General features: G+C 43.1%; 1 protein-coding gene across 1 annotated transcript; it reads right to left on the reverse strand.

The window, feature by feature from the left end:
• Nucleotides 1–9,770: 9,770 nt before the first annotated feature.
• LMO2 (LIM domain only 2) lies at nt 9,771–16,940 on the reverse strand. The gene is made up of 4 exons (XM_057408777.1): nt 16,680–16,940; nt 16,411–16,588; nt 12,745–12,960; nt 9,771–10,771 (listed from the first exon to the last, which is right to left on the reverse strand). The coding sequence occupies exons 1-4, from the start codon at nt 16,684–16,686 to the stop codon at nt 10,552–10,554; spliced, it is 621 nt and encodes a 206-aa protein (XP_057264760.1). The 5' UTR covers nt 16,687–16,940; the 3' UTR covers nt 9,771–10,551.
• Nucleotides 16,941–23,811: the final 6,871 nt, after the last annotated feature.

The raw sequence follows: 23,811 nt of genomic DNA on the forward strand, positions 1-23,811 counted from the left end.
CTATAATTCTGTAGGAGTTAGTAGTAAAAATTACTTAGCTATGCTGGTTAGCTAGCTCCTCAGGGCTGCATTGAAGAGCTGTCATTGTACTTTCCTAATGTGTAGCCTAACAATTGCAAAGAACACATAGTAAAAGGGACCTGTCAGTTCCTGAAGCTGAAAAAAAATGCACAAAAAAAAAAACAAATAAAAAAGCCCCCCAAACTCTAAAAGCAAAGATAAACCCACTTAAAATGGAAGCATTTAAGTGGTTTACCCACTCCAGGCTTTGCATTCTCCATGAACTAAGTGACAGGTGCACAAACTATGGGTGCAGGTAAGTTATGGTGGCATTTTTCCAGCTCTGTCTAGACATAAAGGTTCTTTCCCACTTTAATAACAGAGCCTAGTTTTTCTTCCATTATCACCAGTCATAGAGCCCAAATGGCTAAATATATCAGAGGTATTCCTCAGGCTGAAAATTTATCAGATTGCTTTGTGCATCCCATGTTTAATCTTCGAAAGATGATGAGGGGTTTAGATTCCTTCCTTTATTTTCACTTATTGAAAATCTGCTGAAATGGCACACAAGGGATCTTTGCCACTGGGTACTGAGTGTCTCTTGAAATTCAGCTAATGTGCTAAGATTTTTTGGGCAGGGGGTGATCCACATTTCACAACATCAGCTTCTTAGTGCTCTAAATGGACAATAATAAATGGGCAAAAGTGAGACTTTGAGAGGAATAGACAGCTTGGGGAATTGATTGAAAGAAAGAAGCTGAGGTCCAGAAAATTTCTGTTGTTATTATACTATTATTATTGGGTTTGTTCTTTACTGTAGCAAAGATGCAATAAGGTCAGGGCCTCATAGGAACAAGCAGACAATGACCTTTACTTGGAAATCTGATCATCTGAAATTAACCAGCACACACTGAGTGGCTGTAATAAAGAGCATGAAAGGAGTAAGGTAAGAAAATTAAAACTAGGAGCTGTAGGATCATGCAGTGATTCCAATGAATCACATAAACATAAGGAGAGTTCATCAGCCCTTAAAAAGGTGAGGGATTTACATATGAGCTGATAACCAAATCACTTTTTCAGTCTTCCCAGGAGTGAATCTCAGATGAGATGTGAAAGATGACGGGCGGGTAGCTAAAGGGATCAGAGCCAGAACTTCAATGACATGTGTACGTGAATAAACCAGATATTGCATAGGAGCCTGTTGGACATTTTAGTAACAAATAGGATATGTGTCAGAGTGTATCTTCAGGCTGCCTTTGTCGGAATGAAACAATGGTTTGAAATAAAATCCCTTCCTCATTACTGCCACATCACCCAGCCAACACTAATGCCCCTCGTAAAGCTCTCACACAATGCTAAATTAGCCTTGACAGCTCCAAGGTCAAATGAAGTCAAATGAATTGCCAAGGATTCAACCAATGGACTTTATCTAGTGGTTACATGCAAGACTCAAAGCAGCCATAGTTGGGGTCTACTCCCAGCATTTATCCTTCTGGACCCTCTAAGACAGTAATCCAGGCAGGTCCCTTAGCACGGAAAGTTGGAAGCTGAACTAGAGCCTCATATCCTTGTGTCCCTGGCCTCTGTGGGTCCTGATGTGGAGATGAGCTACGGAAGGAGCAGTGTGGTAGCATACCTGTGGCTGGTCTAGGTGGAGTAGTCAGATACATGGATGTTCTTGCATATATCAGTCACCTAAGGTTGACAAAAAGCCACCTCTGGTCCTCCCCTCTCCTGCAGGGCACAGCTCTGAGTCAGGGTGCTCTGTGACTTCAGACTTGTCTTTTTTCATTTGCAAATCTTTTTGTCTCAGATTCTTAGCTCCAAAATGGATCTGAAATATTTATGGATGTTTGCAGAGTTTGGAATCCCACTTGGAGAGTCATTTTGCCAGACTGGGCTTTATTCTTCAGATGAAAGAGTCCATGTTGGCACACACTGACATACCCGAGTTTTATTCTTTTCCAGGGCTGCTTATCTCAGAGTTGGTTTTCCTTTCATATCATCTTCTTTCACATGAATCATGTATAAGATACTGCTGCAAATGTAAACATTAACCTGTGAAAGTATACAAAATCAAGCTTTCTTACTTTACAGAGCACAGAAATGCATGATTCTTGCCTCCAAGAGCTAACACATTAAATGAAGCAGATAGTGTAGAAGAGAAACTCAGTGCAGTGAATAATCAGTAGATGCCTTCATCACAGGCCAGCAATGCCAGTACGTGCTTTCAGGTTCTGTACATACACAGTTGAGTGTGCTGGTTATAATACTGACAGAGTAACACTGATGAAGTTCACAGGAGACCAAGACTGCTAATTTCAAACTTAACTTGGTCAAAAAAGGCAGTGATAAAGCCTCAGGAATATTTATCACTTCATGCACTTGCAGCGTTTCATTGCGTGTGATTCATGGTGCAATTACATGATTCATGGCCCAAGAGATGTGTGAGAGACCCCACTGAAAGCAAGGATAGGAAGAGTATTTCATGATCTCATGGAAGGTGCTGGGACCCTGGTGGGTTTGAGTGGGAGCTCGGAAGGTCTTTCTTTACCCAAGGAACCTGGAGAAAAATGAGGTGCCCCTAGAGAAAATTCTACTGCTGTTGAGTCTTTCTTGACCCTAAAACCCCACATCTAAGTGAAACAGCAGCTCAGTCTTCAGCTCCACACACTCTTTATGCTATTAGTTGAGGTCGTTCATGAGGCTGGCTGGTACCTGTGGCTGCAACGATGGGGTTTTTGGCTACAAACGCCTGTGCAGGAGGAACAAGGCTGAACCCAGCCCTGTACCCCTGTAAATGCATCAGACGATGGCAAGAAGAAATGACTGAAGTGTTGAGCTGTATTTGAAGAGGTAGCACAAAGATAAAAGCCCTTTGCAATTCCCTTAGTCATCCATTCCCACTGAGAGCTTCTCTTTTGAAGTTTCCAGGAGGTCTGGTGCGACCTTTGGTCGTCCTTTTGGTCAGAGCTCTTATCTGCCCAGTGCAGACCTGGTTTCTTTTTTGCTTGCACTACTCAAAACCAGTTATTAGGGGATAAACAAACTGTATTTGCTGATGCACGTTCTCAGTTTGCTTATCAGCTGAACAACATGCTGCTTGTGCGTGTGGAGTCAAACTCACTGCTGGTCTAGCTCCAAGAATTCCAGGGCAACTGTGCCACAGCTTATTTGGCACTTGCTTGTACCTACCACCCGCACAATCCCCATAACCATGTTGTGATGGAGTGTTGTCTTAGGAGCCAATCGAGGATCTCCCAGTGTTGCAAAGCATCCTTAGGTTGATGATTGCAGGTCTTGGATCTGTTTAATCAGATACAATGGGATATCTAAGCGCTCTTTTGGGGAGCTGTCAAGATGCTTCAGGATATTGTCCGACTGAAGACCGCGTGTCTTAGCAAAGAAGAATTTCTTGTTTATTTTGGTTGTCTCTTTATATATAAGTAAATCATCTGTATCTCAAAACCAGTTCTCAGCTGTTGTGAAATCCATTGGTAAAGTTACCTGATATGAGATGCAGGACACGTATCTGAGGAGAGAAGAAAACCAAACCCCTAATCCCAGCCTCAAATCGGGGGTCTAAAATAAGTCGGAAGGCTGAAGACTGAAGTCAAACTCTTAGGCGTCATGGTTGGGAAGCTACTCCCTCTACTAACAAGCATCCAAATCTGCCATTAGAAGGGAAAATACATCTTGTCGCTGACATGTTGTGGAAGCTACAGAGAGCTGGAGTCATTAGACAGTATTTCACTGGTATAAGGATCATCGGTTGGTTACAAATGAACTTCTTAACTCCCAGCTGTTATATCCAGAGGCTTTTGCCTCCTTGGTTGTATCCCTCATGTTCATTTGCTGCTCTGCTGCACCACTGCTTCCAGATCTTTTTTTACCCTGGGTAGCCTGGCAAACATTTGTTGTAGCTTTCAAGCAAGAGAAATGCTTTTCCTTTTCTCATCTTTCAGACCGAGAGCTTCAATGATTAACTAAAGCAAGAAAACAAAATCCTGCCTTGCTTTTCAGGCTTCTTTCATAGCCTTCTTAGTGTCAGCTTGTAACAACCAACCCAAGAAGATACAGCCCTGAAGAGGAAACCTCTCAGGAATCATGTGAAAGCTGGCACAGAGCTACTGGGTTACAAAAGAAGTTAGTTCTCCTGGATCATGGCTTTGAAAGGTTATTTCTCTCTCAACACTGCAGAGCAACAGCTACTTCCCACCACTCCAGTCATTCCTGTTACAGCATCTTGCATTGCTCCTCCTATTTCAGCACCTCCACAGAAATCAAACTTGTTGCAGTCTATTCACCCTTGGTCACAGGCTTACTGCATTATGCTGATCTATAAATGTAGCCAGAATATGCCAGAGAGTGCAGAGATGACCAGGAAGCATTCAGCAAAAAGTGAATTCAACTTTTTCATTAAAAAAGGAAAAATCTCTTCCCTGAAAATCTTGTATGTTTATTTTTTTTTTCACATGTAATCTGTTTTTTACCCACCAAAAAATCAAATATTAGAAAAATTAATTTTTAATAGACAGTTTAACAGGAGTTTTTTAATCATCCCTTCTCTGTGGGCAAAGAATACAGATAAGGAGGATTAAGGATGCTTCAGGCTTTGTATGAGTTTTGCTACAGAGATGAAATGGTGGGTTGCTCTCTGTATGTGAAGAATAAGCCATAGATGTCATCAAATGCAGAAGTTCATGTTTTTCTACCACCCATATGGCCCAAATGTCTCCCCAGGCTGTTAACTCCTCTGCAAACATAGCTGGGCTTTATATACCATGTTGGCTGTTATGCAGGGAGGGATGTATAGCGCTTTCAGGCATAATTCATAGAAAGCATTCATATAAAATGCTGTTTGAGACTGTTCAAAGTGTATTTGAGATCCTCACTGTTGGACAGGTCAGGCCAATGCTGTCCCCGTGCTTTGGCAGTGGTGGCAAAAGTGTGTGTGGTTGAATGGTCTTGCTCAAGCCAGGGGGTCTGGTCTAACTTCTGCTCTTGTACAAGTTTGGCTGAGTTATTGGGTGATTTTTAAGCAGGTTGGGTTCATCTTCTGCCTCAGTTTCCACACTTACAGAGCGTGGCTTATAGCTTAAAAAGGGAAAGAGTAATGCATTAACACATCCATGCTTGCAAGGCACTTGAAAAGTGTTAAACAGAACATGGTGTACTCCTACAAAATACGTTGATGAATTCACCATCAGCGATCTGCTGGTTCATTAGGAACCTTTGAGAGATGTGCCTTCTCATTAGCCTGGTACAAACCAACCCACTGCAGGAGGGAACAAGCTGCTTCAAACAAGGTTCAACTTTCTGCCAGTTTAATCTTCATCTCATTGACAGACTTCTGATTCTTCATTTAATTCCAGTTCCTTAAATGTTTGCTGATATCCTATCTCAGTCTCTCTGTTCTATTTCTTTTCGTGCTTTCTTTTTTGTCATGGGATAGAGGAATAGATCATTTTTTTTCCCAGTGTCCATTAAAATTCCCTTTGCCTGCAGTGCAGTATGCTCTATAAAAGAGATGAACCTGCTGCAAGTGAAATAAGCTGATGCTGCACTGTCTTTTTAGAGCAACAAAAATCTTTATAGATTGTTTTTCCCAGTGTCATGAATCTCCTTCAAAGTCATAAGTCACTGTTATCAATTAATATACTTAATAGTCTCATTTTCAATTCACATTCAGGCCATGGCAGGTGCTTGAAAGCTTTGCCTTTCAGACATAAAATGTTACCTTGTATGTGATGGGGGTGCTAAAGGAGGGGGCGATTCAGGAGCAGGAAGATGTGTTAAAGTGCAGCACCTGAGGCCTTCTTGTTTTCTGAATTTACAGTCTCAGGCTGGCAGTCGTATAAATGAGTGATGCTCTCTGATGTTCTCTTCCAAGCAGGCTATGAAATTGGCAGGGAGTCTTCAGTTTTGTGCTGATGTGTCCAGAATTCAAATAATTTGATTCTTGGGTATAATGACAATTGGAGGCACAGTATTACCTTCAGAAAAGATATGGGAGAGACAGCTCCTGTATCCTGTATTGAATTAACACCCGATTCCCATTTACTCTCTCCCCTGAAAACTCTATTATGCAGGGCTCTTATTGCCCTTATTCAAGGGCATGGAATTAAAAAAGTGATATCGATGGTAATGCTCTCATCTTCCTACCGTGACATTGAATAATGGGGACAAAGAAGGGAAATCTTGAAGGATGATATGCCTTTTAAAATACTGGTGATATTCAAAACATAGAATGGACAATGCATTTGAATATCAGCTGATGAAGACAGATTCAGATTTTTGGGCTTTTTGCTTGTGACTTTAAATCATCTTTGCTTTCATTTTAGCCAGTGGTTTTGCAACATTTTATTTTCATCTTATTCAGGAGAGAGTCCTTACTGAAGGAGGACAGAGGTGAAGTGTTGGTTATGCTAATTCCAAGATAAACCTCTTCTTTCCCCTCCTGGATCCAGAGAGAACAAGTTAGGAATCTGGTGGGAAAAGTCCACCAACAGACTGGTATAATTACACAGGTAGAGTATACTCTGCTCAAGTGGAGGCTCTTCTTCTGGCACAAGCTGTCATTTTCCAGTTCAGCTTAAGCTCTTTTTGAAGTTACATAGACCAGATAAAACCAATGGTCTTATAACAAAAGAACATCCACTGTGGACCCTGCAGTATCCTTCCTTTACAGATATATTCATTTAGATTTAAAGACGTATTTTCCAGTACAAGTGATACAGAAAATAATAAGTGCATTGCCATTAGAAAGTTCTTACAGAATAAGTGATAATAGCTCCATTTTATAGGCAGGTAACAGAATAATTAAATACCTTTGCCAAAAGTCACACAGGAAATACTTTCTGAGGTGAGACCAGAACATGGATCTCACTTTCATTAATGCAAAACCACAGCCTCCGTGAACCATTGACGCTAATCCCAACCCAGATGTTAATGCGTCCCTTACACTAAATCTTCAGTCAAACCTCTCTGGGTTGTGGAATCACGGAAATCAGCTCTGCAGCATGCCTGAGTAAGGCTAAAAATTACACTGGAAATGGTTTAGGAAACAATTGTCAAAACTCTCACCTGTAGTGATACCTGTTGATTCTAGCTATATTGATGCTATCATTATGCTGATGTAACTCTGTGATTGCAGTTATATTATGTTCAATTATACCATCATGAAGTGATCAGGATGTGGCTCAAAACATCTTTATAGCAATTCTGCTAAGTCAAAATCATGGCTTACTTTGTCAAAGGGAAGCTCATTTTATCTCCCACTGCCCCTCGCATGGTCAGAGTTATCAACAGAGGGCTACCTGTGATCTGAAACATGTGCTCTTGGTTCAGAGACCCTTCAGTGGGCAGCAGCATGGCGTGGGGCAGAGCTCTTGTCTCCTTATCACTAGTGTGTGACTGCAGAACAATCAGCTTTACAGGTGATTGCCATCGTCTGTGAAATCTTCTTGCTATGAAGTAGCAGAAAGAGTCCCTCACTATGAGGTTGGTGAGATACTGGCACAGGCTGCCCAGAGAAGCTGTGGCTGCCCCATCCCTGGCAGTGTTCATCCCAGCCAGTGTTACTGGATGGACGGGTCTTGGAGCAACCCGGTCTAATGGAAGATGTCCCTGCACATGGCAGGCAGTTGGAACTAGATGATCCTTAAGGTCTTTTCCAGCCCAAACCATTCATTCTATGATTTTATGTTCATGAAGCTGTAAGCACTCCTCTGCCCTGCTTGTACAGTAGTGCTATCAAGGCATGTTTTAGGGGGGGAAAGCAGAGGGGGTGAAAGAAAAAGGACCCTCAGAGGAACATCACAATGATATGTCAGGGCATGATGACCTGGAAGGCTTTAAAAGTGTCTGCCATGAAGAGCTCACACAGTGAGCTCTGCACTCACCAACCTGAATAATTGTCGCTTTCATCCTGTGTTAGCATCCTGGTTACACCCACCAACCTGTGAAAACTGATGAGGGTATTGAGACTTCATTTCTAGCTGAACTAAATACTTGCAAGGAGCCACTGCAGGTGACGAGCTGTATTTTAACTTGGGTATATAGCTTTCTTGCCTGTGACTGGCAGGGATGTTTTAGGCTAAGAATTATAATTATAACCAGCTGCCTGTGGCCTCCAGAGGTCAGCATATCACTTGAGAAGAGCTAAATCACTTTTCAAGCATGATCTCATTAAGTATAGTTTCCTATATTATTGGTAATAAGATTTAAAGGTTTTGTCCCCAACACTACTTGTGACATCAAAAGCAAGAAAAGAAATAAGAGTTCTCAGAATATCCATTGTAAAAAGGAAGATGTTGTCATTGGTCAGTACTGCCACTTGCAGTAAGGGATGGGAGATCCCTTAGGTGACAAAATTGGACAAATATCCGTATGTTTAGGTGCTATTCCTTCCATGTTAGTACTGATGGGGTGAGTGGACATGCCAGATGTCTTGAGTGGACTGTCAGACTTGCTCAGCTCTGTTAAAAGCTCTATTTTTTAGTACATTTGAACACAATATGCAGTTCTAGTGGCACTCTAGAAAAAAGCAGAACGTAGAACCAGAAAACACACAGAGATGAGAAAGAGATTATCAGAGGTGTGAAATGGTTTTCATGCAAGAAGGAACTTGGATTATTCATTTCAGAAAAACCAAGTTGGAAGGAATATGACACAGGTCTTTAAAACCAAGAATAGTTTGGAAAAAAGGTGATAGGAAGTGACCATTCCTATCTCTCACAATACGGTGGTCTGTGGTGGCTGTTATTCAGAGGGGTCTGCAGGAAAGCTCTCACAAAGCTCACTGGACCTTCCTACAAGCTCGAAAGGCTTCATGTGGGGTCACTCCCTGCTTGCCTGAACATCCACTACTTGTCCCTGAGGGAGTAAATACCAAATGTCCACTTTTGCCTGACCAGGTGTACTCCTTGTGTTCTTAGTATTACTGCAGTGCTTTTTGCATAGGAAGCAAGTGACAATGGTCTTTGCAGGAAAGGTTCTGAACTTAATTCGTCTAAATACTAGCAAGTATTGATTTGCTCTACTGATGTTATACTGGATTCAATAATCCAGAGCAAAACCAGAATGGGCTACCTTTCTAAGAGACCTTATCTTACATGATCTCCTCTGTGATGAGATACACTCTGATGTGTATACTCAAATGTATTTCTCTCTGGGCCACCAACCTCAAAACATCCTCATAAACACCAAAGAGCCTCAGTGTCACGCAACACTGTCTCATGGGTGACGGAGAGGGACTCTTCATCAGGGAGTGTAGTGATAGGACAAGGGGTGATGGGGTCCAACTTAAATAGGGGAAGTTCGGTTTGGATATAAGGAAGGAGTTTTTTACTGTGAGGGTGGTGAGGCCCTGAAACAGGCTGCCCAAAGAAGTGGTAAATGCTCCATCCCTGGTGGTGTTCAAGGCCAGGCTGGACAGAGCCTTGGGTAACATGGTCTAGTGTGAGGCATCCCTGCCCATGGCAGGGGGTTGGAACTAGATGATCTTAAGGCCCTTTCCAACCTCAACCATTCTGTGATTCTATGATTCTATGATTTCTCCTACAACACTAATTTATCCTCAACATGAAGAACTCGGCAAGGCTTACTGAGACATTGGTGTTCTCACATTATGTCTTTGAAGCACAACCATAAGTGGATCTATCAGGCATCAGCTGTAGACAAGAGTGTGTAAATCTTGCTACAGAACATAAAATAAATAATAGAAACAGAAAATCCAGCCCAACTCCAAAAGAAATGAACACCACCACTCAAATCTTCTGTTATTTTTATTAAAGCTGCAGAGTCTTACTACACACAACAAATATTTTATCGATATAATCTAAGTTAATAAAATAGTTGAACAACTCTTTAGATTTATATTTGTATAGAAATGATCTGTGGAACACCTCATCTTGAAACAGCAGTGCCAAAAAACAACTATTCAGCAGGATTCTTTTAAAGAAGAATTTGGGACTAGAGGATGCACTGTTCATTCTCAAAGAAAACAAAAACTCCATGCAAAAATAACCCCCACCCTCTTCCCTCTTTCTCTTCTACCCAAAGTGTAAGGCCATATAGAAAGACCACGGAAGTGATGGCCCTTTCCTCCCAGTATTCTTCCTCATGTCTACGATAGGAGCTGTCATCTAAACTCAGTAACTAAAACAAGATGAAAAGAAAGTTCAATTGCACAATCCTAGTCTGCAGGTGACAAAGTCATAACATCTCTTTACAGAAGTCCCTACTCTTTTTCCAGTTAGGAGAATTCATCATTGTGTTGTGTTTGTTCCCCACCTCTCCCCTCGTGGCTGATGTCAGTTATTGTCCATATGCCTTTGTTAACAGAAGTCAGTCTACCTACTATTGTGTCAGTCTCCCTTCTTCACCTATTTGTAGTTTAGATTCTATGTAGCACTGCCTGCAAAGAGCCGACTCCGTGGTATTTTCCCCCCATTTTAGACAAAGCCCATAGCTCAAGTGATGATCTCCTCACTGCAGCTACGGTGTTGCCCACGAGATGGCTTTTGTACACTATGAGGCATGTCTTTGCTAGATCATTCCATTTATCTTAGTCCACTCGTAGATGTCCTGTTCACATACTATGTCTGAGTTGATGAGGAGGTATCTGTCCCCAACACAGAAATGTTTCTGGCAGGCAGCACATTTGAAGCATTCAAGGTGATACACTTTGTCCTTCACTCGCATGGTCATCTCATAAGCGCGGATTCGCTTGTCGCAGGAGGCGCAGAGGCCGTCTTGGCCAAAGAGCCTGAAACAACAACAGCAGAGAAGTCAGCAGAGTTCCTTCGCTGGGGAGAAGGGAAAAACCAAATCAAAACCAAGAACACAGCATCAGTGCTTTGATCCATTAGTCACTGTATTGGCAAGGTAGATGAGGTCACGTGGAAAGCTGCTGAGCAGAGCTCTAAACTTTGCCATACCAAAAATTGAAGCAGGAAGTCCAAGTTCCTCATCTATTTTCAGTATAATTGACTTCTCTAATCAATGACTTTATCATGAATTGCTGAGTAGCTTCAGGAGGAGTAAAGGTTTCCCAGATCAAAGCATAAAGTTGTGCTATGCCAATACTTCCACTTTCGTGATCATTACAAATTACCTTTCCATTGATAAATTTTACCTATCTTCAGCTGTTGCTATTGTAGTTTACAGAAAGGAGTTGACACAAACTATGATCTAAGACTCCCCTGTCTCTTGTCACTGCCTCCACACTGGAGGCTCTTTCAAATCCAGAGATTTCAGTATCCATGAAGTCACTCCTGCTGCATTTCAGAAGGATACATGCTAAGACTATATATTTATCTATGTGTGAATGCCAGCCTTTCATGCCGTGCTGGCTGCACATTTGGTACATCAAATCATTAAGAAAAAAGTATGAATATATATTTTTTCTTGGCGGGGGGGGGGGGAGAAGAGCTACATCCTACTTGTTCAATCTATAAACCTATTAAGTTTGACTTCTGAGTTTCCCTAGTAATTCTGGAAAGAGTTTTTCCACTTCCTACACTTCTCTTACTTGTGCTGTGCCCGCTTTATATCATCTTCTTAACTGGAAATAGAAGGCCCGCTAAATTAAGAGATCTTGAAGGGGAAACGACATCATTTCTTTCGTCTACCAGGAGATGGCAGCGTTTACTTCTGCCCAACGAAAGTAAGCCTAAGGTTATACAACGATTGCCAAATTTTGCATTGATGAGGGAAGATATTATAGGTTGCATTATTAAAGAAGTAAAAATGTTGAATTTCACTGCCAGACAATACATTCATTGTATTCCCATATTTCGGTTGCTTCCATTTTGAGATTAAAAGTACCTGGAAACTGTTGGGTATGGAGAGTATTTACAAGTGGTCCCATTAACAAAACTCAGTTCTTAGTCTCTGCTTAGCAAAATTCCCATCAGTAAAGCTCAGGAATTAGGAACTCCGCTGAGATTTTGGCTTAATTTTTATTAGCAGGTAAATCAGCCTTCAGCAGGGGAGCTGAAAAAACATCAAATACCATTATTCTGTTACACAGACTTCCTGACACATTGGAGATCCATTAGAATTGGTACACAAGCAGCACAGCAAAGATCAATGCCCTTTAATTGTAATCAAGACTGTAAAGATCCTTTGTTACCCATTTTTGTGAACGATCTTAATCTCAATTTAATCCTTCTGCTTACAAATTCTGGCAGGACAGGCAGAGAGACATTAATGACAATACTTGTGACAAATGTATTTGTAGGATCTGATTCAGGAAATTCTTGTCTATTCAGGACCAATTCACTGTCATTAAAAAATGCTTTTTTTTTCCCCAACAAGATTTTAAAGATTTAACCTATAAACAACTTCGAGTGACCTCATCACCACAGATAACCTCTGTAACTTACCAAGTAACCCCAGAAGTACCATAAAGCATCTCAGCATGAACCCCCCAAATATGTGAGCCCATATTATAAACCTGAACTTGCAGGCAGTGCTGTATGACAACTGTGGCTGCTGTCGGGCTTTACATTTAAGAGTAATCAAAATGAATTCTTTATGGGCAGGCTCTTGATCAACCTGGTCTAGTGGCAGGTGTCCCTGCTCACGGCAGGGGGGTTGGAACTGCATGATCTTAAGGCCCTTTCTAACCCAAACCATTCTATGATTCTATGGCCCTTTGCTCACTAGCTGTACTAATTAAATGAATTAAATGGTAAAAAAGAAGGGGAGTGAGGGTAGAAGGAGTGGGTTGTGTACCTGAGATAGTCCCTTCTGCAGAGCTTTCTGCCCAGTTTGTAATACAACCGTCTCCCCACCTCGCCCAGCCTGCAGCCACAGAGGTCGCAGCTGAGGCAGTCTTCGTGCCAGTACTGGTCGATGGCTTTCAGGAAGTAGCGGTCCCCAATGTTCTGTTGGCAACCGCCGCATGTCAGCAGTGAGGGTGGAATTTGGAGGACTTCATCCACCGGCTCCCTGAGGGAATGAAAGAATCATTGCAGAAGGAAAATGTACCCCGAAAGCATCCACATCAGAAGAAGGAGAAGGAAAACCAAAGTGAAACACAAGATAGGTCATGTTAGAACAGGGATTACACCCTCTTTTTCTCCAGTGGAATAAATGATTTATCCTTTTCCTTAGAGAAAAAAAAAGGATCAGCTTCAAATGTAAGGAGTTAGTAAGAGTACCCCCAAATGTACTAACTTATTTGTTTTTCCTCAAAGAATAATGCATAAACCTGACCATCTCTGTATCACCCGCTTGCATTCATTGCTATGAAGGCATCTGCTACTTTACTCAGACATTGTTGTCTGTGTAGCTCCATCCTTTTTCTTCTACTGGCCAGCACCTGAACTGCCCAGTCATGTTTCTCAATTCATGTCGTTCTTACAAAAGAAATACCTTTCCCATAACACGATTCTTCCATAATTAAGGATTGCCCTTTGCAAAAGTGCAATCAAAAAGCTGCCTGGATTCACCAGTTCATAGCAATGCTGGCTATGACCGATGCCTGCCAACATCTGCAAAGTTCCTGCTATATTCTTCACCTTTCCAAATCATTCTGATTTGGCAACAGCTTGTAGCAGTGCTTTAATTTCCAACTGTAAGTGACCTGATCAACACAGATAGCCTCTGGATTTACCTGTAAGTTACTGAAGAACCCCAGCAGAACAATAAAGTGTTTATGATGAATCAAAAAATACACCAGCCCATATCATAAGCCTGAGCTTGCAGGTTTTGGCTGCAGTGCTGCTGGAAGCAAAGGGGATTTCTGCCTCACCAAGGACTAAAGGACTGGAAAAGGCACCTAAGGGATTTTAGTGCAGTCAAGTTTCCATTGGGAAGTGTAAATGTGAAGACTAATTCTGAGAATGTTATTTCTCTGAACAGCATGATATGAATAAATACAGCAGATGAGGCTGTTGCCCAATGGGTTTAAGTTTTGCTGCTGTTTTTAACAGCTGGAGTTTTACCTCATGTTACTGCAGGACTTCTTTTTTCCCTTCAGCTAAGGATATGAACCCCTGGGATGGGTCTATACCAACGCAACTCTAACTATTTGGGATTTACACATCCCTGCATGAAAAGAGGCACAATCATTGTGATACCAGCACTGACTAGTCACATACCTTATTTTTTTCCCTTTCTGAAAAGCTCTGAAATCAAGGATGGTTCTGGTAATACCTGGGGATAAAACAGGAATTTCCTTCAAAGCTACTTCCTTAAGGAATTTTTATCTTTGCCTTTTTGTGTAATTTTACAAGTTCTGCCCAAAACCAGAACAGCAAAATACATTTGCAGCAACCTGGTGCTGCCACCAAAAGCCTCATCCAAACCCCAGGGAAGTTAATAAACTATTGGATCAATCCTTTAAGCACTTGCTTAGTTTCAGACCTGTGGCTATCAGCAAGGAAGGTGTATGTTTGCACGTGAATGCTCTGCTGGATGGTGACTGAGTGCTTAATATGTGGTAGCCAAAGTTCTTTTTGGAGCTCCCAGCTTGTCTCATAGGTTATTGGTTTCTCACTCAGTGCTTTGTTCCTGGTCTGTCTACCCTTGGGCTGGTGGGGCAGAGGGGACCTGCACTGATGGAGAAGGACGAGGCTGCTCCCAGTTTCCAGCAGACAACAGGAAAAGATTATATTCCTACTGCTTATTTACTGGCTCAGCAATTTTCTAGGCAAAAATTACTTCTTCAGCTGGGAAAAACAACCACTGGTCAAGAACTGTGCTGAGAAACTCCTCCTGCTGAGCCCTAAGATATTATCTGATTAGATTCTGTTCTGTTTTTCGCTCCTCTATGTTTAAACTGCTGTACCCTGCAAGTTGTGTCACAACATCCCTCTCCTACCAGCTCTCCACCCTGTGATATTTTGTTAGAATCATGAGGAACTCAGTAATTCATTAGGCCCTAGTTTTCCCAAGTTTATTCTTTTGGGCTCCATCCTCCCTTTCCTAACATATGGTTTCCACTCTGACAAGTTCAGTGAGCTTTTTAATAGAAGGAGATACACATTATTTTCCTTTATTATCCATATAAGCTTCAGGTGGACCCTAAAATGTTTCATCTCAGGGGTGTGCAGGAATCACAAGGCCAGGTTTGTGTGAAAGCCCTGAACTCCGGAACAGCCGAGCGGATGTTTATGCAGTACAAAGTTGCTGGTTTATGCATTAGCTTTTTGATGTCCATAGATTTCTAAGCCAGCACTTAAAAGTCACTTGAACATGAAGTAGGTAAATAAATAAAGATTACTAAAACTTTGTAGTTGAAACCTGGACATCATATAGCTGGGAGCTTGGATTATTGTTTCTTAAGAAAACAGCATAGAATAAGAGGAAATATAACATAAAACATCAGATGTGACATGGAATGAATTAATTTAATCCCCCAAAGAAGCAGTTTCCATGTGTTCACTCCAGGCTTCCAGCAATGGCATTTCTAGTGGCATTTAGCTCACAGGAAACAAACCACAAATGACTCAAATTTACTAAGAGCGATGCTTGAAGCGTCATCTAAAACTGGAGAGTTTAGAGTGTGCTTTTCTTCTGTTTTATCATAATTCCAGACAAACATAACTTCAATTATTAGCATGTGAAGAGCTGGAATGGCTCTGGGCTTATGCTGCGCTACTGTGCCTCTTGCCACGGTGGGATAGGATGTCTGTGTGTGCCAGAGGGATGGGAGAGCTGCAGAGCGCAGCCCTAAAGCTGGGATTAGGACACAGCGCTGGTCCCTTCGCTGAGTGGGAAACCCTCTTGAAGGTGAAATTCTCGTCTATAACCCTTCTCAGGGATCCTTTCTACAACCAAGTCTTTCTGCATGTGCTTTGCAGAACACCCTGCCCGCAGCAAAGCAATTTATCCAAGCTCTTGAAAGTTGCATTGTAAAAATGTGGAAGTTGGGTACCCACAGATAACAGCTCTGACCTTTCACTGTAATCGGCTACAATGAGTTGGGGCAGGTCAAACACAAGGCAGAGAGAGGGTCCCTCCAAACGAAAAACACCTTGAGCTGTGAAAACGCGATGCTCTCCCTTTCCCTGAGCCGTTCCAGTACCCGTGGGGCGGATGAACGGGTGGAAAATGCCCTGCTCGGGGTGTGTGTGGGGGAATTACCGCGTCCCTGCTCCCGGCTTGTCTTTCCCATAACTTGGGGAGCTGGCAATGACCCACACCCCACCGCCAGCCCCCCGCGGGACCGGGGCCGCCGGTGCCCTGTACCGGTACCCCCAGGGCGGCTCCAGGGGGGAAGGAGAGGAGGGAGCTGGTGCCGACCCCCCGCTTCCCGCTGTCGGGCACACAATGCCGGTGGCGGCGGAGCCGGGCAAGTGGCTCCTTCGGGGATGGGTAAGTGGCCAACGAAAGGCTCCCGGGGATAGAGGAAAGGGGTGGGGGGACGCGAAGAGAAAAAAAAAGGCCACTTACTCGGAAGGATCGAGGCTTTTCCTCTCGATGGCCGATGACATTGGCAGGGATTGTTCCTTTGTAGCGTGCCTGTGGTGGGATCTGCCCCCGCTGCCCCCGCAGAGGCTGTCTGCTCTCGAAGCCTTGTCACCAGCTGAGTTCCCCCTCCGCCCCCCAATGACATTCACAGGATTTCCTCCTGCAACACCAGAGAGAGAGAGAGAGAAGAGAAATAAGGGCCGGGGCCGGGGCCGCTGCCGGGCCGGGCTCCGCGGCTACCGCGCTCTGACCTCCCATCCCCGCCGCGCTCCGCTGGCACGCCGGGCGGCGGAGCTGCTCCCGCGGCCGCGGGCGGCGAGCGGCTGCCTCGGCGGCCACCGCGGCCTCAGCCCGGAGCTCCCGGGGCTCCGCTCAGGCTTCCTGCCCGGGCAGCTCTGAACATGCTCCGGAGCCCGGTGGGTGCGCTGCAAATGGGGAGATCAGCATCGCTAGTATTATTATTACTCCGTGGCTCAGCCCCGGGTCTCTGGTTTCATTTCCTTTTTCCTGATCACGATTCAAATACAATAGAAGGAAATCACACTTAAAGAGACAGCTGCCCATTTCTTAACTGGACTCCTGGGGGTTTAGCAATACAAACAGCAGCATCACGACTCGCTGGGTTCCTTAAAGAGACAGAGCTGGGGCTCCTCAGAGCCGGGGCTGGGAGCTGGCGGTGCATTTTCACCTTACGAGGGCATTTCATAGCACTTTCTGGGTGCGGAGGGGGTGCTGCGGTAGGTAGGCAACCTGAAAATGATCCCAGCGGCTGGAAAAGAAGTGCCTGGTTCTCTATTACTGGTTTCTTCTCAGCTCCACACAGGACCAAAGCAACAGTCACCGCCTCTCTCCTCTCCCTCTCCTTCTCTTACATATATACGTACATACACCCCCCCCCACACACATGTTTTTGTGTGGTACTTTGAGACCCAGAGGTAAAGCGCCCAAGTATTATTTTTCTACCTAGGATTCAAATTGAGCAACTAAATTGTGCCTCATTTATATCCCCAGGGAACATTTGCGGGTGTCTGCTTCTAGTTTTTGGCAAGCAATAGAACAAATCTGTATCTTGACACCATTTGATGTTAATGAGCTATAAAAGCCGGCGAGTACGAAGTATCGATCTGTAGTTAATCACAGAGATGCTCAAGATGGGAAAGTCTTGCCTGAATATCTCTTCTTTCCCCTCCCACCCTTCCTCCTCTCCATCAGCACAGCACATCCCGGAAAGGATGGATTTACAGTGCCAGAGTGAAAACTATTACAGCAATGCGAGCGTTCCCCAGTCTCTATGGCATTAGATACTGGCTGATGCTGGAGGCAGAGTTCTGCCTGAGTTTGCCCTCTTAATTCCTTTAAAAACAGGAAGAAAATATCTGTAATAAAGCACTAGTAGCAGAAATACTTCACTCCTATATTAATTCCCAAAAGAGAAATGTATTTGATGTCTATTTTTATGACTGCATTCTAATTTTTGCCAGCTAGGGATATAATATCTGCAATACATTAATGATCCTGATTCAGAGATTAGTAATGTCAGCAGAAGGACTGTTATTCATTCCAAGAGGCTTTGAACCAAGATCTCCCAATACTTTAGAGCCATCACTGGTCATTAGAACACATCTTTAAAAACATTCTCTCCAATGTATTTTAAGCTATTACAGCATGACAGTCACTCTTATTTCTGTTAAGGGAAAAGGCTCTCTTCGTAGGTTTTTGCAGACAGGACCGAGTTATACAATGGCTATAGAATTTCTGATGCATTTACACTGTGATCTGAAAAGTAAAATGTAAACCTTTCCAGAAGATTGAATAACTAAACTATTGCAAGACAACACCCCCCCCACAAAAAAAAAAACAAAACTGCATTTATTCTGTTGGTTTAAAAAAATCAGAAATTGAATTTAAAGGTGGGTCAAAAACACGCATAAGGACTTGAAAGATGCTTAAAATAGACATGTCTATGAGCTTGGTTTCTCTGGCTCTGTGCCTCAAGGCTTAATAAAGTATAAACTCTGAGTCAAAATTTCCCTCATGATTGGGGTATTCACATTCTGAATAGCTCCTGATGGAATAATGTGAACAATTCCATAATTTGAGGTCGGTTCGGGGGTTTCAGATGACACAGTTGTGCACACACACTGCAGACATACAGGCGTGCTGCCTCCTTTCTAGTCATTTCTTCAACATTCACAGGAAATTAATATATTGAAGACCTCTGTCCCTTTGTCTATCTAAAAGGGATCAGCTGGTTCCAAAGTTCTGGTGAGAGACAAAGACATCGACACTGGCACACAAGGAATGGCTCAATTCCTTAGAGAAATAACAGAACGACTTATAATACACAGTGGCCAGTGACTGTTGAAAGCCCACCTGTATTCCTTGCTTTGGTCAGACTACCTCAGGTCTAGCGGATAAGCTCCCTGAAGCTAATGAGATGTTTCTCACATTCATAGCTGAGTACTTGCATTGCTGGACAGACCAAGAGCACTCCTCTGGAAGATCAGTCTCTCAACCTACAGAAAGCTTTTCTGCATAAAACCAGTGGAAAACAGGGAGCTGTTTGAGCAAGTCCAGAAGAGGCCATGAGGATGATGAGGGGCTGGAGCACCTCCTGTATGGAGACAGGCTGAGAACACTGGGGCTGTTCAGCCTGGAGAAGAAAAGCTGTATGGAGACCTCATAGCAGCCTTCCAGTGTCAGAAGGGGCCTACAAGGATGCTGGAGAGGGACTCTTTATCAGGAACTGCAGTGATAGGACAAGGGGTGATGGGTTCCAACTGAAACACGGGAAGTTCAGGTTAGTTGTAAGGAAGAAATTCTTTACTGTGAGGGTGGTGAGGCACAGGAACAGGTTGCCCAAAGAAGTTGTGAATGCTCCATCCCTGGCTGTGTTCATGGCCAGGTTGGACAGAACCTTGGGTGACACGGTCTAGTGTGAGGTGTGCCTGACCATGGCAGGGGGTGCTCTCCAACCCAAACCGTTCTATGATTCTATGATAAAAGTATGCAGTAAAGAAGCTGAAGACAATTTGGCTGTGTTTTATTGCCATCCTTTTCAGTCAGATCCAGAACAAATATTCCTAGACAAAGTCAGCTCTTGAAGCGCAGTACTTGTGGTAGTGCTGGGATTGCCCCATGTCCCTGCAGATGCCATGTGTGTCATCTAAAATAATTGCAATTAAACCCCTCAGATTATTTCTTGTTTTCTCTCTCTGCTGTGAAGGAGAGATGCTCAATGAAAGTCTGAGCTAAGAAAAGTGAAAAATAGCAGTCAATTTGCTGGTACATAACATAATAAATGTGTTACTCCACTGTGCTTAGTGGGGCAGAGCTCAAACTTGGTCTGCTAAGACAAAGAGTAACCAGAAAATGCAGCGTGATGGTTAAAGTTGTCAGTGTGCTTTGAGCAAAGCACACAGCAGAGACACCAGGCAACACCATGCATCAGGTTGGGTTTCAAACTAAACTGAAACATGGCTTTGCAGGATCTAGTGTGGGATGCAAAAGCTGCCAAGCAACAATGTCCTGGCCTCATGGATGTCTAACAGACTACTGGGGGGTTGTTCCAGTGGCATTACTGGAAGCACCTTTTGTTCATGTTTCTGTGCTGGCATTTAGTGCCAGTTCCTGCTGGATTTGCAGCAAAAAGCCCCACAAAAAGGTCCTCAGCATGCCAACCAAGAGCTGCATCTTCTAATAGCTTTGAAGGACAAACATACACTTTTTGGGGACAATTCAGTTTTCATTTCTTGGGTTTACATATACTAAATTCTTCCTCTGGACAGTGAAATTTGTCATTTCCATCTGAGGACTCTTGTGTCCCACTGGAATAGGTGACCAGCAATCAAGAGCAACTTCTTTTTCTCACCTCGAGCAAGTCCCTTAATACCTCTTTGCCTCAACGTTCCCATCTGCAGATGTTTACTTCCCTCAGCAGAATTAGCTGTTGATTTACTTTTGCCTCCTGCTGAATAACATTCCCAAAGACAAAGCATTATTCAGCACTACAATTGTTGGTGCCGACGTTTCCTGCACAGGGACAAAAAGAGCAGCACTATTTTTAGTGAGGGCTTTTCTTTCCATTGTCCCTTTCTCTGTGAAGCTGTATTTTCCAGTGCTTTTTAGTGCAGCTTTTGTTGTGTACATGGATTGAAAATCCTAAGGGACGAGTTTTGGCTTCAGTTAACTTTTATTAATCAAGATCACGCTATAGCCTAATCTGTCATGGCTGAGATCAAACACACTGTTAGTAACTGCATTTAGCATTTAGTACTTGGAATAGCATGCCATGAATAAGTTGGCTGGACTTTTCTAGGTATTGCTCTATAAGGACATTTGATGTAAAACTGCATCATTTCTATGAGTGGTGTAATCTAAAGAAATAGCTCAATGTGCCTGTTTCCAAAGAAACCTCCTGTCTTGGACTCAGTATTTTCAGCTTGGTTTTGGAAGGCCACTGGTTCATCATCGTCACCACCACTGAGTCTCAGGTTGCTCCTACCTTTATTTCTTTAGTATATCCTAGCTTTATTCTCCCTAGAGCTTTATTCTCCCTAGAGCTTATGGATGTAATTGAACTATTTCAGGTTACCCTCATTTAGAGGAGTCTGTGTTCAGTAAGATTAACTTTGCTGTCCTTAATAGACAGAAATGCTGGTTGCCTAAACTGCAGTTTATGGAGATTGAAGTCTCTGCATAAATAGAAGAATTAAATCTCAGTGACAGTGGCCTAGATTTTCTGCTAATGCTTTCTGTGGGATAGGAAATTCCAGACCATGACTAAAGGTGAATGGTTAACATGAAAGGTGGCAAAGAGGAATAAGGATTTCTGTCATTTGGGCTGTGTTCTGCTTCTGACACACCATCTGCTGTTAGAGTATCTCTGCTCCACTCCATTCTTTAATTTACCTATTTGCTAAATGGAAGAATCCTTCTTCCCACTGCACGTTGGACTGCAGCTTTGACACTTCGGGTGCCAGCCCTTTGGATGATGCTCTAAAGAAGTGGAAATTTTAGGTCTAGAAATGGATCTAGAAATTTCTTTCTTACCCAGTAATTTCAAGTCTGGACTGTGCAGTCTTCACAAGTGCTGGTTTGTTTGATTTTGGTTTGGTTTTGTGCTTTTTTCATATGACAGACTCTGCATCATTCCCATAGCTGGCATAATTTCTAACCTCCATGAGGATAAAAGAGGTGATATAGAAAGGATAAGGAGTTTTCCTGGAGTGATGACCACATGCACTAACTTGAATATACATTGGAGGCTTTTGGTAAAGTATGATTCAGATGACTGAAAGGCTCCTGACCAAGGATGCACTTCTCTTTTTGGGGGTTAACCTTTCTTTTGAACTGGAAGAAACCAAACCAGAACAGTAAAAACCGCACTCAGGGTGAGGTTTGCCGTGGGATTGTGAGGTCCAGACATTAAATAAGAAGCCTGGTGCATAAAGAAGTTGCAGCAGTTACAAAGTTTTGGGTCGTTTTGCATTATTTTCCTCATCAGGCAACAAAGATGGGAAAAACCCAGCACAAGTCTGTTTATAGCTGAAAGAAACCTTCAACCGCAGGTCACATAGAGATGATGAAAAGTGAGTTACAGGTGGTCAGATGAAGGGATATTTCAGTGCAAAACTGTGAAAGGTTCCCCCTCCCCATTTCTTCTCTCTTGTCTTATTGATTTCTCTTGCTCCCATCGAGCCCTTGCTGCCTTACACAGAAGCCAGATCCAATTACCCTGTTATGGTTTTCATAAGACTACTGCTCTACAGTGTAGTCTCTCCAAGTAATTTCAGCTTTTCCCATGGTAAGTCCTCTTTCCTATGCTTATGCATAGGAATCACTCTAGTAGAGCATTGGGGGATAGTTTTTACTTTGGTATTAAATAGCTCATCCCAACCCATACACATCAGAGGAGAGACATACCTGGACCGAAACGGGCTTTGAGTCGGACCTGCAAGTACTTTTAGTTTAGTGACTGGGAAAGCAATTCCTTCAGGGAAAATTCCAGAGCAAGTCATAGACCAAATAGAAACTGTAGCTCGGGCTCCACTGTTTGTATATACATACACACATATGTGTGTGTTTGTTTACATGTTTATTTATTTTTATGCAATGTGTATATAATCATATATTTGTGTGTATGTGCATGTACTTGTAAACACACAGAGACACATGCAGATTTGCATGGCATGTAATAGGATCATAGAATGGTTTGGGTTGGAAAGGACCTTAAGATCATCCAGTTCCAACCCCCCTGCTGTGATCAGGGACACCTCACACTAGACCAAGTTGCTCCAATCCCCATCCAACTTGGCCTTGAACACTGCCAGGGATGGGACAGCCACAGATTCCTTGGGCAACCTCTTCCAGTGCCTCATCGCTCTCTCAGTAAAGAACTGCTTCCTTATATCTCAGATGAACTTCCTCTGTTTAAGTTGGATCCCATCACCCCTTGTCCTATCACTACAGCCCCTGATGAAAAGTCCCTCTCCAGCATCCTTGTGGGCCCCCTTCAGATACTGGAAGGCTGCTTTTCAACCTGTTTCCCAAACAAAGATTACTGCTGCCTCTAGCTGACACACTGTTTCATATTATCACCTGAGAGTCACCAGGTAGATGTAACCTTGGTGCTAGCTGGCAATATTACCAGAAAGTCTAACATCATTCCAGGAACACACCAGTCCTCTTACTCCTCACTATATAATGTCATTTCTGCTGTTAATTCCTTCTGGGGCTTTAAGATGTGATAAAACAATATAAGAGGAGATAGTTCTAATGAGGAATTCTGGTGTCATGCAGTGTAGCTCAGCTTCAAATCTCATCACTTACTTTCCCACATTCCCCATAGAAATCCATCTAACATCCTTCATACTGTGAGTCTGGCCAAGCTTCACCCATAGACCAGTGTGCTGGACCCCTTCCTATTCATTAATACACCCAACTTCACTGACCCACCTTCAGCACATATTCTAATGTTCCCCTGAAATTTCATCACCTGGGAATTTCTGATACATCCTTTAAATTGCTTCCCTTCCTTTTTCTACCTAACAAGGCTCTGTCACAAGCATCGCAGCACCTAATTATTAACGTTGACCTTGGGAAGAAAAGCAGCAGAGTGCATTTAATAACAACCCCAGTGAGCTGAGGCAGCTTTACAATTAGGTTGCATAATGTAGTCATGAGAGGAGAGTTACCAGGGAGATAATGGTAAACATCAGCCTTAATTCTGTCTAGAATATAATTGGAGTGGTCTCCCTTTGTGGCTGGGGTAGGGGAGAAAATTGAATGGGTATATTTCCAGTTACCACAGATGTGAGGGAAACATGCTGCACTCCACCACTGACCAAATTATCAGCTACCTCTAGCTGCTGTGGGTATGAA

Source organism: Pezoporus wallicus, unplaced genomic scaffold (genome assembly GCF_028554395.1).
Source record: "Pezoporus wallicus isolate ANWC-B61680 ecotype Strahan unplaced genomic scaffold, APGP_CSIRO_Pwel_v1 contig_6382, whole genome shotgun sequence".
NCBI classification, from domain to species: Eukaryota; Metazoa; Chordata; class Aves; order Psittaciformes; family Psittacidae; genus Pezoporus; species Pezoporus wallicus.